The sequence below is a fragment of the Rattus rattus genome, chromosome 2, assembly GCF_011064425.1.
Source record: "Rattus rattus isolate New Zealand chromosome 2, Rrattus_CSIRO_v1, whole genome shotgun sequence".
In the NCBI taxonomy this organism is placed as follows: Eukaryota; Metazoa; Chordata; class Mammalia; order Rodentia; family Muridae; genus Rattus; species Rattus rattus.
Window position 1 is genome coordinate 21,926,542 of NC_046155.1, and position 17,581 is coordinate 21,944,122.

Genomic DNA, 17,581 nt, shown 5'->3' on the forward strand with positions numbered 1-17,581 from the left:
CTGAGTAAAGCATCACCACTGAGTGGATTCAGGAAATTTAAGTCAGTTCTTTAGAGAGACCTCTGTTGTACCAGAGCAGCAGGTCTGTTCCCACCCAGTCTGCTCTAGCGCGTTGTCTCCAAAGCACTAATTATCTGCACCTTTTCTTCTTTAAGTCTCTCCTAAGATCTTGTATCTTCATGATATTAGGGCTTGTGTCTCGCTTACTGGTGTCTCTTGAAATTTTATCTGCTGCTTACTGAAGACTTAGCAGTATTCAAAAAAACATAAATGCCATGAAAAAGTCAGGCCCGCGTTTATTAAACATATCTTGCATTTTTGTAGGACATTCCCAATCCGAGGCTTTCAGATTTATGATGGGCCTATTCATCTCACAAAGAGCACGTTCAAAAAGTATGTGCCAACTCCAGACAGGTATAGCAGCGCAATCGGCTTCCTCATGAAGAATTCCTGGCAGACAACACCCAAGAATAACGTCTCCCTTGTGAAGTTTGGTCCTCAGGTAAGAATGCTCTCATGGCTTCTCCACGGGGACTGTGGCAAAGATGTCAACAAAGGATTTGCACTGAGTCTGAATGACAGAGAGAAAAGTACAAGCAGTATTAGCCATTCCTAACTCACATGCTGGATCCCACTGGGTTCAGGTGGGAACACAGTGGTGTGACTTGGACTATTTCTGACATGAGATGATGTCTTCAACAGGATCAGTAATGACTTAGAGTGGAGATGTGGGTAGAGTGTCCAGGTTCATAGGAACAAGATGGCTTCAGAGTTTTGGGGATACTGAGTGGTAAGCTGGATAGTAAGCCCACCTCCAGTAAGAGATTTGGTTTCTGCCAGGTGATAACATTTCTCTGTGTCTCGTAGGGTACTCAGGGACAAAAAGTTGGTATAAGGAGGCATACTGGGGCAGTGTGGTAGAAATCGGGTTTAGACTGAAGAATGTAAAGAAGACCTAGAATTCATATGGCAACTGCCAGTTGTCCCAGAATATTTTTCTTCGCCATTTCACCATTACCCATAATCCACAGCAGTGACGTAAGAGAGACTGAGCCTCCAGCTCTCTGACTCACAGACAGCCAAAACTAGAACAAAGCTTACTGTTCTTTTTCATCACATCCACACAAAACTCGGAGTGGCTTGCTTTAAAGTAGGGCTTGTGGGGGGTTTTTCAAAAGCCATAGCCTAAGAGAATCTGTAGTGGTCTCCTCCATCCTCACTGTGGTGGGGATGCCTTGGGAACAGTTGGTGAAAGTGGGAGATAAAGCAACAGTAGCACCAAGAACCCAGCGCCACTCAGCCACTCAACCGAGCAACGTTATTTTCCTTTGAGGTGCTTATCGTTTAGATGTGTTGTTGATGCACAGGCATCCCTGGTTGGCGAGCGCACAGAGTGTGTATAAGTGCCTCGAAAAACGTTCATGGTTTTCTCCTAACAGGAAGTAGCTAAAAGCTATAAATAGAACGCCTGCTTTCTAACTGGACGCTATGTATTTAGTGAAGGATTTATTTCATCCTTATCTGCTGTGCTAGGAATTCAAACCAGGGTCTAGCATACTCTGGCCAGAGTTCCCCCAACTGAGCTACGTCCCTGGCCTCTTAGGAAAGGCTTCGCAGTAAATGCCTGCCGTGATGTTACCGAGCGGGCATGTTCTATGATCAGGTGGGATGTGACAGCACCTACTTTCAGCAGATTCTAGTGAGGTCAGCAGAACTTGGCCAGCTTAAGCCAGCACCAACACTGTGTGTCGGTTTTGGACTGTACTGATATTTTTTGCTGGGTGCAAGTGGTACTTACAGCTGGGTCACTGAATCATCCAGAGTGAAGTAAAATCATTATTGGTGTATTTGAATAGATTTTTCTTTAGTTCAGCTTTAATTCGAAAACAGGGAATGCACAGAATCTTACCCATGTGTTGTGGTTTGCCTTGGGGTTTTCTCTGAATTTGTTAAATAAAGGCAAGAGCGTGAGATTTGGGCAGAGGTAGGAGTTGGGAGTGAGAGGGGGATTAGATTCAGAGGTTAGGTTGACAGTTGACAGTTGGAGACAGTTGATGAGTGGAACCTGAGGAGGGGGGGGTGAGGATTGACAGTTGAGGGAGGAGGGGTTAGAGAAGGAAGCCAGGAGGAAGAAGAGGGGAGTTGAGAGACGATGGGGAACTGAGAGGGTTAGGAGGTACCAGGGGAGAAGAAGCTGGAGACTTGGTAAATAAAAGGTGCAGGGATGAGTAATTTGGGAACTGGGATTAGGACAGTGTAATGTGGATCTGCCAAATCTAGACGCTGGATTGCTTTAATGCTAAATGAGTGTGTTTTTTTTTAAGAAAGAGTCTCAATTTAAGTAAGTGTGGCTGGGCTGAGTTTATGCCAAGATATCCAGAAGATATCTGGGGAAGCGAGGTGTGGAACCCTAGCAGGGAAAAACACCCTGAGGGAAAACATTCCACCCCCGGTTTTCGTTTATACATTTTTACTTTTACTTTATTTTTATTTATTTACAACATATGGCGCCCTAACTAAACCATTAGAACTCAACTAACCCTTCTCTCAACCCAGAATAGGCAGGAGTACTAGTGGATTGGGAATTGACTGGGTCTGAGGGTCTACGAAGAATCGAGAGGACTGCACGTATTCTGAAGCAGAGGGAGAAAAGGTACAAAGGGGCTTCAGATCAGATACTACTTTTGATGTAAGAGAGATATATAACTTATGATACTTAAAGATGAGAAACATAATGAATATCTTTTGGGCCTTATGGAATGATATTTTGAATGGTCTGACAGTTGAGAATTTTGAGGAAAAGACACTTTATCATTTTACCAGTATTGCAATATTCATTCTTCTGATTTACTATATCTTCTCAAAAGACAGGGCCCTAAATAACAAATTTCTAGCTTTAGAACAGAAGATACAGGTAATTATGGAACAACATGAACAACAGAAAGAGAAAATTAAATCTTGGCAATATAGCCTAGAAGGAACACTAGAATTGAAGACACAGAAAATTATAGATCAGAATAAGAGACAGAAAGATGAAAATGAAAGTGATAGACAGAAACTAGAAAGGATGTTAGAACAGAACATACAACAGCTCACAGATCATACTGAACAGCAGAGAAAGTAAAGAGGTTTGGAAGCAAGACTTAGAGAATAACTTTTAAAATTAATCAATCAAAAGATAATGGATAACAAATTATTAGAAGTACAATATAAAGAAAAATTCAAAGTGTAGGAAGCAAAACCTTGAACAGAGAATTCAGGAACTCAAAGAACAGGGGAAAGACAGAAAGAGAAATATGAAAACGGATACAGACTTTAAGAGAGGAATTTAAAATTACAACTAAAGAAAAAAAACTCAGGTAGAGACAGAAGATAAAAATTAAGGAAAGCCAACCTAAGGTTTTTAGGAAACAAACTTTAGTCTATCCAGTTAGTGTGCAAAAGGCCTAAACGATGATCATCCACAGGGTTATGAAGAATTTGAATGGCAAATTCATGGATGTATTAGAATTAAGGAAATTTAAGGAAAGTGTAACTAATTTTGGAATGCATTCGCCATTTGTAAAACCTTAATTTCTTGGGCTATTAAAAATAGAGTAATCCCCAAGACTGGAAAGATATGGTAAGAGCAATTCCTAGAGCCTGCTGAAAATTTGCAATGGATTTCATGGTGAGAGAGAAGAAGTGAGGGAGATAAAGACAAAATAGAGCTAGGGGGCAGAGATTTCCACAGATCAACTGCTTGGTGAAGGTCGCTTTTGCTGAAGTAGAGGTGCAGGCTATATATGACGAAGAAACTCTGTCATGGTGTCGATTGTCAGCCTTAAAGGCCTGGGACAAAATCCAGAATCAGGGAAAAGACTTGAAACATTCACTCAAGTCATACAAGGTCCTAAAGAAACCTTCCCTGACGTTTTACAAAGGCTTACCTCAGCTGTGGAAAGGAGTGTATCAGATTCAGCGGCAAGAAAGGCGATAATTGAGTCTTTAGCCTTTGAAAATGCAAATACCAAATGCAGGGAAGTAATTAGACCACTAAAGGCAAGGTCCGCACCAATAGATGAGTGGATTAGATATACAGCTGATGTTAGATCTTGTTCTCCTGATACTACTGTGATAGGAGAAGCTGCCACTGGACAGCTAGAGATGACCCAAGATTTCAAATGTTTTAATTGTGGTGAGAAAGGGCCATCTAGATATTACTGTAATAAAAACCAAAGTGATACAAAAGGGGACTGTGCCTCCTAGAATGTGTCAAAGATGTGGCAGATATGGACATTTGACTAGGAAGTGTACAGCAACAACAGACAGATGGGACCGCATCCTGACAAAAAACTCCCAAGGGGCCTCCTGCAGGCCCCAATACCAGGCAGGGAGAGTTCTCCTCCTCAGAACGATTAAACAACAAGACTTCAAAATAATATTTTGGCTAACGCTCATAGAGGACCAAAGGCCAAAACTAAAAATACTGGTAGATAATATCGAAATTGAAGGAATGGTTGACACTGGAGCAGATGTTACCATCATCTCCAAAATCTTGGCCCATTAGTTGGCCACTTCAAGGAGGATATGCAGTTTCAAGGTGTTGGCACTTTATCCCAAATAAAACAAAGCATCAGGTGGTTTAAATGTATAGGACCAGAAGGTCAGGTAGGAAAATTAAGGCCACACGTGGCTGATATAGCCATTAATTTATGGGGAAGAGATCTACTACAGCAGTGGAAAACTCAAATTAATATCCCTCAGTTTCAGGTTCTGGCCCTAAATTCATCAGACTCCTAATAAAAACTTTAAATTAGTCAGGAATGTTATCAAGGACAGTTAGAGACTGTCCAAGCTGTCCAACAAGATACATGAGGCTGACAATTTAGTGCTACCCCAAGGGAGCCACTGCTGTTAAAACAACAACAGCCTTGCCACTAAGGTGGCTGACTGACCAACCCATCTGGATTGATCAGTGGTCCATGACAAAAAAAAACTACAGGCATTAGAGCAGCTAGTCCAGGAGCAGCTGGAGGCTCAGCATATAGAGGAGTCCACCAGCCCTTCGAACTCCCCAGTATTTGTCATTACAAAACAGTCTGGCAAATGGAGGGTATTGACAGATCTCAGAGCAATTAATAAGATTATTCAGCCGATGGGTTCCATGCAGCCTGGGATCCCACTGCCTTCTTTGTTGCCTAGGGAGTGGCCTATTATAGTGATTGACTTAAAAGATTGCTTTTTCACTATTCCTCTACATGAAGGCGATAAGGAAAGGTTTGCCTTTTCGGTGCCTACCCTTAATAGAGGTCGCCCATAAAAAGATATCAATGGAAAGTCCTTCCACAAGGAATGTTAAATAGCCCAACCTTGTGTCAATATTTTGTACAGCAGCCATTAGATATAATTCGCAAAAAATTTCCCCAATCTATTATTTATCATTACATGGATGACATTTTATTGTCTGATTCAGATATAAATATCCTGGAAAGAATGTTTGATGAAGTAAAAAAAACATTACCATGCTGGGGATTACGAATCGCCACTGAGAAAATACAAAGAGAGGATACTATTAATTATCTAGGGTATAAAATAAGTGTACAAAGAATTAGGCCACAAAAGGTGCAAATCAAAAGAAGCAAATTAGGAGGACTTAATGATTTTCAGAAACTACTTGGAGACATTAACTGGTTGAGGCCTGTGATTGGCTTGACCACTCAAGAGTTGAGCAATTTATTTCAAACACTACAAGGATAAAGAATTAAATAGCCCAAGGAAACTATCAGCTGAGGCTGAGAAAGAGCTAGTTTTTGGTAGAAAGGAAACTGCAGGAGCACATCTGGATCGTATTGATCCAAAGATGGCCTGCATATTAGTCATCTTGCCCTCTACTCATTCCCCTACAGGAATTCTCATGCAAAGGGAAGATTATATCTTAGAATGGATATTTTAGCACATAAACAGAGTAAGAAACTGAAAAACCTACATTGAGAAGGTCTCTGAATTGATACTTAAAGGAAAATTGAGACTTCGACAATTAGTTGGAATGGATCCGGCTGAAATTTGGTACCTTTTACTAATGCAGAAATTAACTCTTTGTGGGTACAAAATGAACATTGGCAAAAGAGCATGCAGTAACTTCTTAGGAGACATTAACAACAAATACCCTAAAAGCAAAAGACTTCCCAGTTCATAAAACGAACTAACTGGATCCTCCCTCAGATAGTAAAGGGAACTCCAATATCTGGAGCCCCTACATTTTACACTGATGCCAGTAAGTCAGGGAAGGCAGGATATAAATGGGAAAATGTAAACAAGGTGACTGAGAGTCCCTATAAGTCAGTTAAAAATCTGAACTGTATGCAATACTCATGGTGTTGTCAGATTTTGAGAGCCTCTTAATATAGTAACTGACTCTCAATATGCAGAAAGGGTTGTTTTGAACATAGAGACTGCTGAACTTATTCAGGATGATTCCGAATTGACATCACTATTTATTCAGCTACAACAAAAAATCAGAAATAGGAGTTACCCACTATATATAACACACATAAGATCCCATACAGGTCTGCCAGGCCCTCTGACACAAGGTAATAATGAAATTGACCAGCTACTGATAGGAAGTGTACTAGATGCTTCAGAATTTCATAAAAAACACCATATTAACAGCAAAGGCTTAAAGAAAGAATTTTCTATCACTTGGCAACAAGCCAAAGAGATTGTGAGGCAATGTCCTACTTGCTCGTTATATAATCAAACTCCATTGCCTACAGGAACTAACCCTAAGGGTACCCAAAAGAAATGAAATTTGGCAAATGGATGTTCTCCATTTTACAGAGTTTGCAAGCTGAAATACATACATCATACTATAGATACATATTCAGGATTTCAATGGGCAACTGCCTTAACGCCAGAAAAGGCCATTCTGTAATTACACATTTGTTAGAAGTTATGGCTATAATGGGAATACCCATACAAATTAAACGGACAATGGTCCAGCATATATCTCTAACAAGATTAAGCGCTTCTTTGACTATTATAATATAAAAACATGTTACAGGTATACCACACAATCCTACAGGACAAGCGATTGTGGAGAGATCTAATCAAGTCTAAAGGAGATGCTTAACAGGCAAAAGGGGTCAACAAAACTCCCAGAGATAGGATACATAGTGCTTTATTAACCTTAAATTTTTAAATGCTGATGAACAAAAACAGCACAGCTGCTGAAAGACATTGGATTGTGGAAAGACTACTGAACTAAACCAGCCTGTTTATATTAAGGATATTCTGACGTCAGAATGGAAAATGGGAAATGTGTTGTGCTGGGGAAGGGGTTATGCCTATGTTTCTACAGAGAAGAAAAGCTGTGGGTTCCTTCCAAGCTGATAAAATCAGAAATGACAGGGGAGACCTCCTGAAGTCCTTGGCAACACAGAAGAAAAAGGAGACTAAGACGATCAACAAATAGGTGATGTATATATGAGGTTGTTTAGGTCTCCAGGTATGAACTGGCTGAGACTGAAATGTCTATAAACAGCCAGTGATATTTTGAGTGCAAATTCTCATAACTTGTAATTGTATTACAAAATTATGTTACGGTTTGATTATATGATTAACCTAACCTGAAAAAAGGTAGTCATTTTTTTTTTTGATCTTTATTTACTAAACTGTGCACCCTGCTTATCCCATTTGAAAATGCTTATAGAACTATATAATGCTTGTAAAGTTTTGTGTGCTGCAGGATGAAGGAAGAGAAAGATAGCTCTGAAATGATACACACTCTGGGATGCTGAGATTCCGGGACTTTCCAGTCCAACTTCGTGTTTGATTCTCCCTTAATTACACTGAAGATGCTTGATTTAAAGGCCTGCTTTCAGAACTTTCCCAGAATGGACATTCATTTATCCAGCCCTTCAGACTGTCATAGTCAAGATGTCAGCTAAGCGATGAACTTTCTCAGCACAGAATGACTGGCAGGCAAATCCCGGCTAGCTCTACTTGATAAAGCCAACTTTTCCTAATACCCCTTGGGCCCCAGAAGGAATTCTTCGCCCCAATCCAGCTAGAAGCAGACAAGGAAGATCGCCCCATTTCCTTAGGTTGGGGTGGATGGTTCTGTTTATTTTAAGAACTGTGGATAAGTTTTTCTTTTAAGGGATACAATACAAATGTAGCTTTGGGCAGGGGAAACTAGAGAATGTAAACTCAGGGATTGCTACTTTTCCTTTCCTTTTTTGTATCCTTCTTAGATATAGTAATACATAGAAATTAGAGAAATAGACAAACAGATAGATTAAAACTTACTCTTAAACAAAATTTTACGCTATATTTTACATTGATAGAAATGTTTGTAATTGATACAAAGTTGAAGCTGTAATCTTTTTCATTGGTATAGAATGCATTTTAAGGTTTTCAATGGTATACTTTCTTGTTGATTTATAATTGAGATTAATATTGCTACTTTAACATGGGCATTGTGCCTCCACTATGCATCTAAGAATACAAGTCTTAGACCGGTCCTATAACTGCTGTTATACATTATTTTTAGTTGATTAACCAGTACCAGCTAAGGGTCAGATGGCAAGGTTATGGTTCTAAGTCAGTTTAGATGGGTTTTGTAAATACTTCCGATTAGAGAGGGCCAACGTACTCTATGCTTAACAGTTCAGAAACGCCTATGTAGATAGGGAAATCTTCAAGGGCATCAGAAGTCCAAAGAATAACCTGTTTATGGACATTTCTTCATCTAGATCATTTTACTAGAGACTTGTCTGCCTCTGACAGGGCCCCTTAGACTCGAAGAAGAACTTGAGCATCAATGGAGTTGCTCAAATCGTGGTAACGCAGCCACTGAGCAAATTGCTTCAATTCATCTACAGACAAGACACTGTCCAGAAAGGGACAAATTATGCAGAATAGTCGACTGATAATCTCTGCCGAGGCAGGGTGATCAGCCCTTCAAAATCTGCATTGATAAGGTCTGTCAGATGATCCTGGGCCAGAAGGCTGAAGACTGATGCTCCAGCATATTAAGGAATAAGGGGACTGTCCAGGTGATCAGCAGTCTTTATAAAATTGGCTAAGTCTTTATAAAATTGGCTAAGCTTGGAAGCCATGTTTTGTGCTTCCTATGTTTTCAGGTAATATTAATCATTCTTGGATTTCTGATGTGGTTGGAGACTAGTAGTCTCATAGACAACCCGAATGGTTTAGTATTGAGAAAGATGATAAATCTGTTAGAGTAGTTTTAGGGTGGCATAGGATCTAGAACCAGGATATAGTCAAGTATAGTTTTTAGTATAGATGACATGGTTAATGAACAAAATTGATGGACTGGGTGATCAGCGTATTGTTGGTTTTATAAATTGCAGAATGGTAATAATGATGCTTAGTTCACCTATGTATAGGAAAAGATTTTTTAACTGGACAAAAGGGGGAAATGTTGTGGTTTGCCTTGGGGTTTCTCTGAATTTGTTAAATAAAGGCAAGAGCGTGAGATTTGGGCAGAGGTAGGAGTTGGAGTGAGAGGGGATTAGATTCAGAGGTTGGGTTGACAGTTGACAGTTGGAGACAGTTGGTGAGTGGAACCTGAGGAGGGGGGGTGAGGATTGACAGTTGAGGGAGGAGGGGTTAGAGAAGGAAGCCAGGAGGAAGAAGAGGGGGAGTTGGAGACGATGGGGAACTGAGGAGTTAGAGGTACCAGGGGGGAGAAGAAGCTGGAGACTTGGTAAATAAAAGGTGCAGGGATGAGTAATTTGGGAACTGGGATTAGGACAGTGTAATGTGGATCTGCCAAATCTAGACGCTGGATTGCTTTAATGCTAAATGAGTGTGTTTTTTTTTAAGAAAGAGTCTCAATTTAAGTAAGTGTGGCTGGGCTGAGTTTATGCCAAGATATCCAGAAGATATCTGGGGAAGCGAGGTGTGGAACCCTAGCAGGGAAAAACACCCTGAGGGAAAACATTCCACCCCGGTTTTTCGTTTATACATTTTTACTTTTACTTTATTTTTTTTTATTTATTTACGACAACACCCATGGAGTTTATTTCTTTTTTTTTTTTTTGAGGCAGGATTTTTCTGTATATAAGTCCTGGCCATCCTGGAATTTGGTTTCTAGACCAGGCTGGCCTGGAATTCACAGAGATCTGATGCCTGACAAGTGCTAGGATTAAAGACGTGTATCTCCACACCCAGCTATATGTGGAATTAATAATAGTTTACAAAGCAGTATGGCTGGTTCTACTTTTCTCTCCCCCCAGCTATATCATTTAAGTGGAAAAAAAGAATAAAGATGAAGTTGTAGTTTAATGCTTCCCAGTTGGGCTTTAGAAATGTTTTTGCTCAAGCATGTCATTTTGTAGAACTCAGATCAGCTGGCTACCATGGTTGACATCAGTGGCGTGTGACCTCTATGCCTCATCAGGAAAGCTGTAAAAGTACAGTGGGCTCTGTGGCAGGCTCCGTTGTGATGTTTCTGGTCCTCTCTGCCGCCAGGTCTCTCTGAACGTCTTCTTTGGAAAGCCTGGCCCCTGGTTTGAGGATTGTGAGCTGGATGGTGATAAGAACTCCATCTTCCACGACATTGATGGCTCTGTGACAGGATACAAGGACACCTATGTAGGAAGGATGGACAACTACCTGATCCGCCATCCAAACTGTGTCAACGTTACTAAGTGGAATGCAGTGGTCTGCAGTGGGACCTATGCCCAGGTAGGCCCGGCAGGCGGTCCAGGCCTGCAGCTCCTGGCAGTGGTGACTGCAGGGGGACTGGGGGTGTCCCAAGCAAGACTTGATAGAGATAGAGGGGAGGAAAGCAAGCGGCCCTGGAAGAGAAAAGAAGAACGTTTTGCTAAAAGCTCTCTGAAACTAGTTAAATCAAAAAAGCAAGTCAGCAGCAGCGTTATGGTTAATGTACTTTGTGATACAGTTGAGATGCTGCCGGGACAAGAGAAACCACGTTCCCTTTTCTGAGGCAAGGTCCCCCTGCAGCCCAGGCTGGCTTGGAATATGTGGTAATCCTCCTGGCTCTGTCTCCACTTCCTGTGTCCTGAGACTGCAGGCAGGCACCGTAACAGATAGGTAGGTCTGGTGCTTCTTAACCCTTAGGGTTTTTCTTACTGCATTCCAAGTGTGTCTCCTCCAGGGAATTTTCTCTTTTGTTTTCCTGGTTCTAATCTCTGTGCTGTCTGACTGTCAGTGAGTAACCGAGAAAGAATAAGGTTCCAAGGAAGGAACCGAGGTTTGGAAATAAATAGACAGGAAGGAGTCCTGGGAAACCCTAATTGTGTTATGATAGTCTGCAGAGATAGAAAGGGATAGCACAGATATGTGGGGAAATACTTCTTTGAAATCATTAGGCTAGTGTATATTTTAACAGAGGAGAGGCTTACTTGGAAAGTATGCACAGTTAACAGCATAGACTCTGGAGTCAGACTGCCTGGATTCTGTTACGGGCTGAAATGTGAGGTAGGTAAATTAAAAGGTATTCTGGCCGTGCACAAGGAGGACAATGACAGGACAGGACACTTTCATGGAATACACTCAGCTTGTAGTCCAGCCGCCATTGGGGAAGCTGCTGCCATTTGAAGAGCAGGGCTGAAAGCCACAAGGCTGGTTTTAACAGCGAGATGATGGAGGACGATCTTACAGAGCTGAGGCATCAATTACCCATTTGGAGGAGGAGGGCGGGCAGGCTCCTTAGCCCCATATTTAGGCAGGAAGAGTGTGGGATTTAATGACAGATTGCTAAGCTAGGCGTGGTGGTGCATGGCTGTGATTTTAGCATTTGGGAGAGCAATGCAGATAGAGCGCTACTTCGTGGCTAACTCGGGCTACATAGTAAGACAGCATCTTAAAAAAAAAAAAATCAGAAGGGAACAGAATAAAAGAAGGGGCTGATTTGAGCACAAAGAAGGAAATTGGAGGAAGAACAAGGGATACTCTTAAGTCACACTGGCTTGCGATAGCCGACACCAGATGCCTCTTTTATTGTGTGGTTTCTCCCTGCCACTGACCGTGGCTTAGCAGCCAAGTGCATGTGTTTGTGGGTTCTTGCCTCAGTGCTTCCCTGAGTACCCCAAGTTTGATGTGGTTTTCATCTTCTTAGCCTTCTGTGGCTGACATTCCTTAGAACAGAATTCGTCATTATTCTCCCGACTTTGAAATGATCGTACAAGAATGTTACTCTAAAGTTAAGAAAAAAAGTGTCTCTGTAGAAAAAACTTGTTCTCTGTAGACGAGGGTTGAAGAGGGATGAAGACTGGACAGCGTTTCCTGTTTATTTCATTAATGGCTTTGTTGTGGGGATCCTCATTCCTGTGAACGGATGGGGAAAAGAACAGACACAGAGGAACAAGTCGCTGAAGGTCAAGGAGTGGATGGAGAGTTACCTACAGCAAAACAAGAAAGGAAAGAGGGGCTTTAAAAGGGGGTCCCTGTCTTTCATTTTGTCCTTATTTGGAATTGCCCTGGTCCACATTAAATGTCCCCCATCAATACTTAGACTCTCCAGATACTGTAACATTAAAACCAGAACAAAAATAAGGAACCTTTACTCTTTTTTAGAGTGACTGCAGTTTTTATGAAATTTTTTTTTGCTATCTATGTGTGTGTATGTGTGTGTGTATGTTTGTGTTTGTGTGTGTGTATGTGTGCATATGAATGTGTGTTTGTGCATATGTGTGTATATGTATGTATGTCTGTCTATATATGTGTGTGTGTGTGTGTGTGTGTGGTGCATGTTCACTAATGAAGATGTTATATGTCTGCAAAGTATGTGGTGTATGGTTATAATAGCTCATAATTTTCATAAGTTCTAGTTTTTAGCTAAACACTGCATGTTCTCATTCATAACTCAGTCAACCACTTGGCCCTTTGGATTGGTAATGCTGTTTGAGATAGGAACCTAATCATTTGATTTATTTCTATTTGTAGCTGAAGGAAGCCTTGAGTCATTTATGCTTCCTGGGAGACTAGGAGTGGGAGAACCATGGGTCAAAAATTCTTTCCTGAAGATTTGAAATTTGGGTAGAAGCCCAGATATATAGCTGTTTGCTTTTATTTAGGAGTAAGTATAATATGCATTTGTGGCAGAAGGGGGAAGCAACAGAAGACCAAGACAGAATTCCTGTTGTTTGTTTCCAGCGTGAACAAGGTCTCAGAGGAGACCAGTGAATTTTTGGTAAAATGTCAGTGTTCTGCATATGATTTTACTCTCCTGGAAAAATGCGTTGCTGGATATTGATTTGTTTTAGGAAATTGTTCTGAGGCTGTGCGGTGGAGGATGCCTTGGTGGAAGGCTTTAGTTTGGCCTGGACCGTGGTTCAAATGCTACTGGAAAAAATTCAGGACTTTCCAGTTTATCTAAGCTTAACATGTTTTTCCAGATGCAGTAGTGAGCTTCTTAACTGTTACTTTTGAATAGGTGATAAATGACTTCTTGGGCAAATAGAGGTCATGGAAGAGTAAAGCCAGAGCTCTCAGATATGAATTTTCCATCCCGTGGATCAGAGGGAAGTCTTAGACTTGCCTGGGCCATATCAGTTTTCCCTGGCATTTGCTGATTTGCTCTGGCTGTGAGCTCTTGAGATGGAGGGGCTTCTCTGACGAGCCACAGACCTTCTCTGTTTGGATGACTAAGCTGGCCTGTGGTGGTGGACGTGATGACGATACTGGCTAGCAGAGTGAGGATCTGGTTTTAGCCGTGTCTAGTGTAAGCAGGCTGCATTGTAAGTGTGGCTTACACCACTTGGCTTACACTGCTTATTTGGTCTGGCACTTACCACAGAGTCTCTCTTTTCAAAATAGAGAGACCTTTGATGTGTTCTGGTAAGTTCTTGGAGCAGCTTAGTCTTCTATTCACTTCCTTTCTTATCTTTTTCTTACAGGTGTATGTTCAGACGTGGAACACGCCGAATCTTAGCATGATCATCACACGAGACGAATACCCATCCCACCCAATGGTGCTTCGGGGCATCAACCAGCGGGCCATCTCCCCACAATACCAGCCTGTCGTCATGCTGGAGAAGGGCTACACCATCCACTGGAGTGGCCCAGCGCCACGTACCACTTTCTTGTACCTCGTGAACTTCAACAAGTAATGTTTCTCATTCTGTCGTTGCGGGTCACTGCAGAGAAAACAGTAACAACTTAAAGCCATTTCGTGCAGTTTCCTCTTGAGGAGAAGCTTTCTAGGCTGTGTAGATGGAAGTATGATTGTGATACTGATTATGCAAATTGATTTGGCCTTTTAAATGTTTCCTCTCTCTGTCGTCAGGGTATTGTATACAGAAAGGCTGTCCCACAGTGGAGTCTGCTTTGCTCTGTTCTTTGTTTCCTGAGGTAGTTGGGATAGGATCCAGGACTTCAAGCATGTTAGCAAGAGTTCTACTCTAAGCTATGTCATCTGCTCAAAAGATAGGTTTTAATACCATCTGCTGAGTGCTGCAGTTTCCGAAAGCTGGCCCCAGTTTTATGTGGTTTTCTGAGTAAGCCTGCGGAAAATTCAATTAAATTAAAAGGCTGGCCTTTTTTCTTTTCTCTTTCTCTTTTCTTTCGCTGCCTTCTTCCGCACCCCCTTTCCCTGTGGGGAAGAGGAACACCACAACCTTGCTATGTAGTTCATGCTGGCCTTGAAATTGTGACGGTCCTTCTGCCACAGCTTCGAAAGTGCTGGGTACGAATCATAATAGCTGTCAAAAATGGAAAGAATTTGGACTCTAAGCAGAGACTGGACAGAGGAAGGTGATGTGATTGGTTGGTAATGGCTGTTAGGGCAAGAAGAAGGAGTGGTGGGCACCAATACCAGATATTTCCTACCCTGCCTTAAGGATTCTGTCCTGTCTGTGTCAGTTGAAGTACATTTGTAGTCATCTGAGTCCCTAAAATGTGTAGGTTTTACACTAAGGAGAAGAATCAAAGCACCTTTCCTTCTAGTAGGTGTGATGTGGATTCTCTCCTCCTCTCTTTCCCTGTCTGCTGTCAGCAATCTGTTCATTGTATGAGTCTGGACCTGCCTCCCTGAATGCCGTCTGTCTGTCTCTGTCCTTAACAAAGGGCTTCACTCTTAATGTTGAACAGCACAGAAAGCGTCACATGGGGAGGGAGGGAGTGAGGGACACTTTCCAGAAATCTTGGAGTTCCACGAGGAACGAAGCTTTCCTGACTCACTGAGCCCAGCTGCCCCAGATAACAAACCACTGCAAGTTGCAGACAGTTTTACCAACCTGTGTCCATGTGGCTTCTGGCCTCTGTGGTGGACATTTCTTTTATACAGTTGCTTTCAACCTCTTTGCTGTCTCCAGCATTTATTACGTTAACTAAATACATACTCTGGGTCAGCACACGGAAGAGTACATAACTTAAGATTACAGCTGTGTTGTTTAGTGTGTAGAAGCTGATGACATAGAAAGTTCCAGTAAGGTTGTTTATACGCTGTCCTCTTAAAGGCAGGTTGATCAGACAAGTTGAGTACACAGTACCACAGAAGTCTTCGGTCTTAAGTGACCTTGATTCTTAGCTTGCCTGTGAGGTCCAGTCAAAGTTCCAGTCTCACTCAGGATCAAGTCAGGATTCTTGGTCCATCCCTGGTAGGGTGGCGCCTGAAGGCATGGTCAGGAGTCACTGGAATGAGACTGGACAGCTTTGACGATATGAAACTCTCAGAATCCCTCCTCTGGGATTAATGCCTATGGTTTTGAGAAGCCTTCTGCCGTCCAGCGGGGAGCCATTCTTCACTGTGCCAAGTGGGTATTTCCTCAAGCCTAGTCTGGGGCTGGGGAAACAGCTACATTTGCCATACCTTTCTCCAGCAGATTGAACTGGATCTAAGGGCTGTTCCGTGCCTCAGTTCTGGCACCTACTCATGAGTTGACTCAGCTGACATAAAATATAGTTACAACACTAGGAGACTGCATGGGTGCCTCTTGTCTTGCGTATTTGGTGGGGGGGTACCAATACATGCTTATCACCCCCAATATCATCATGAGTACTTCTGGCCAGGTGGACAAGCTTAACTGGAGATAAATACATCAAGGTGTTTGTACTGTATGAAGCTGGTGAGATGTTAAGCTATGTGGTCAAGGACAACATCAATGATAGATTCCAAAAGCTCAGCACTATCATTATTGTTGTCAGCTACAATGCTTTCTATCGTCCTCAGGGTCCCTGAGAAGTTCAGATTCTTGTCAAGAAGAAAGAATTGACCCTGGAGGGTATCTGCAATATCCATCAATGTGGAAGGAGAGGAGTGCAAGCTCGTCACACTATGGCTTTTTATGAAACTCTGTCACCCAGGCAGAAATCTTTATCAATACCCAAAGGAAGTTGGATTGCTCACTGAGAAGATGCATGGTTGGGAGTTCATAGTTTCTGCCATGGATGGAGATAGGGACTAAAAGGCACAAGATATGACCCTGAGGGAGTTCCAGTCTAGTTCTAGGAGAGTATTAATTACTACCGACCTACTGACCAGAAGCTATCAATTCTGACTGTCTTACTAACAGGGCAAGCTATGCCCACAGAATTGGGCATGGTGGTCAGTTTGATCATAAGGGGGTGGCTACTAACATGGTGACAGCAGAAGGCAGGAAGACTTGAAAACATTGAGGTTCTCTACTGGAGCTCCATTGAAGAGAAGCCCCTCTGTCTTGTGGACTTCATTTGGGTGGCTGTCCTGCTACCTGGCCCTGACCAGGGTTCAGTCCTGGGGAGCTGAAGAACACTTGGAGTAAGGAGGAAAGGGAGCCAGGGGATGAATGCCTTGATTTTCATTTTATCTCTTTGAATAGATGTCACTTCTCAGGAAAAAAAAAGAAATCCAATCTCTTAGAGACTTAGATTGTAAGAGAGATTTTCATAATAATGTCTCGCCACACTGTCTCCACTAAACAGTTGTCTGTCTTCATAATGTCACATTTAATCCAGGGCTGTGTTTTTTACTAAGTTATTCATTTACTGTGTGTCAGTTGATATAAAGATGAATGAGTTCACATTAGAGAGATGGGAAAAATAGTGAGTAAATAGATACTTCCTCCTCCTCTTCCTCCTCCTCCTCCCCCCTCCTTGTCCTCCTCCCCCCTTCCTCCTCCTCCCCTCTTCTCCATTCCCTCCTCCTCCCCTCCCCTCTTCTCCCTCCCCTCCCCTCCTCCTTTTCATCTTTCAAGTCTTCTTTGGTGGACATTGGATAGAAGTACTAATCTCATGCTCTGCCTTGGGGAGCAGAGCCTGGACAGAGTGAGGAATTGTTATTCTCTCACTTGTCAGTCTTGTTCAAACTCCAGAGTTGAGAAAGTGCCTGTTGGGCTCAGAATGGTAGATTTGACGAATGGGATTTGGGGAACATCAGAGAAAGGGGGAAAGTTTAGACTAGAAAGGAGGGGGAGTGATTTTCCCCCATGTCTCTGGGGAGCTGGTGCGAGACGCCTTCCAAATATTAAACTCTATAGATGTTCACATCCTTAAATGAAATGACATGATAGTTGCATGTGATTCACATTTCAACACCTCTGTATGCTTTGATCATCCGATTACTTTCGATGTTAAAGCATTTTAAGCAGTTTTATACTTCATCATTAAGAAACGGGGAAAGGGAAAAGTG

At 42.1% G+C, this 17,581-nt stretch overlaps 1 protein-coding gene and 1 pseudogene across 1 annotated transcript in view; both read left to right on the forward strand.

The window, feature by feature from the left end:
- The window catches only part of Cemip2 (cell migration inducing hyaluronidase 2), an 83,597-nt gene that overhangs the window by 48,928 nt on the left and 17,088 nt on the right, over positions 1-17,581 (forward strand). The window contains exons 16-18 of the mRNA XM_032891715.1: positions 325-502; positions 10,480-10,695; positions 13,872-14,080. Coding sequence (XP_032747606.1) covers positions 325-502; positions 10,480-10,695; positions 13,872-14,080 — 603 coding nt within the window. The remainder of the gene's footprint in view (positions 1-324; positions 503-10,479; positions 10,696-13,871; positions 14,081-17,581) is intronic.
- Positions 14,685-16,982, forward strand: LOC116894721 (annotated as a pseudogene).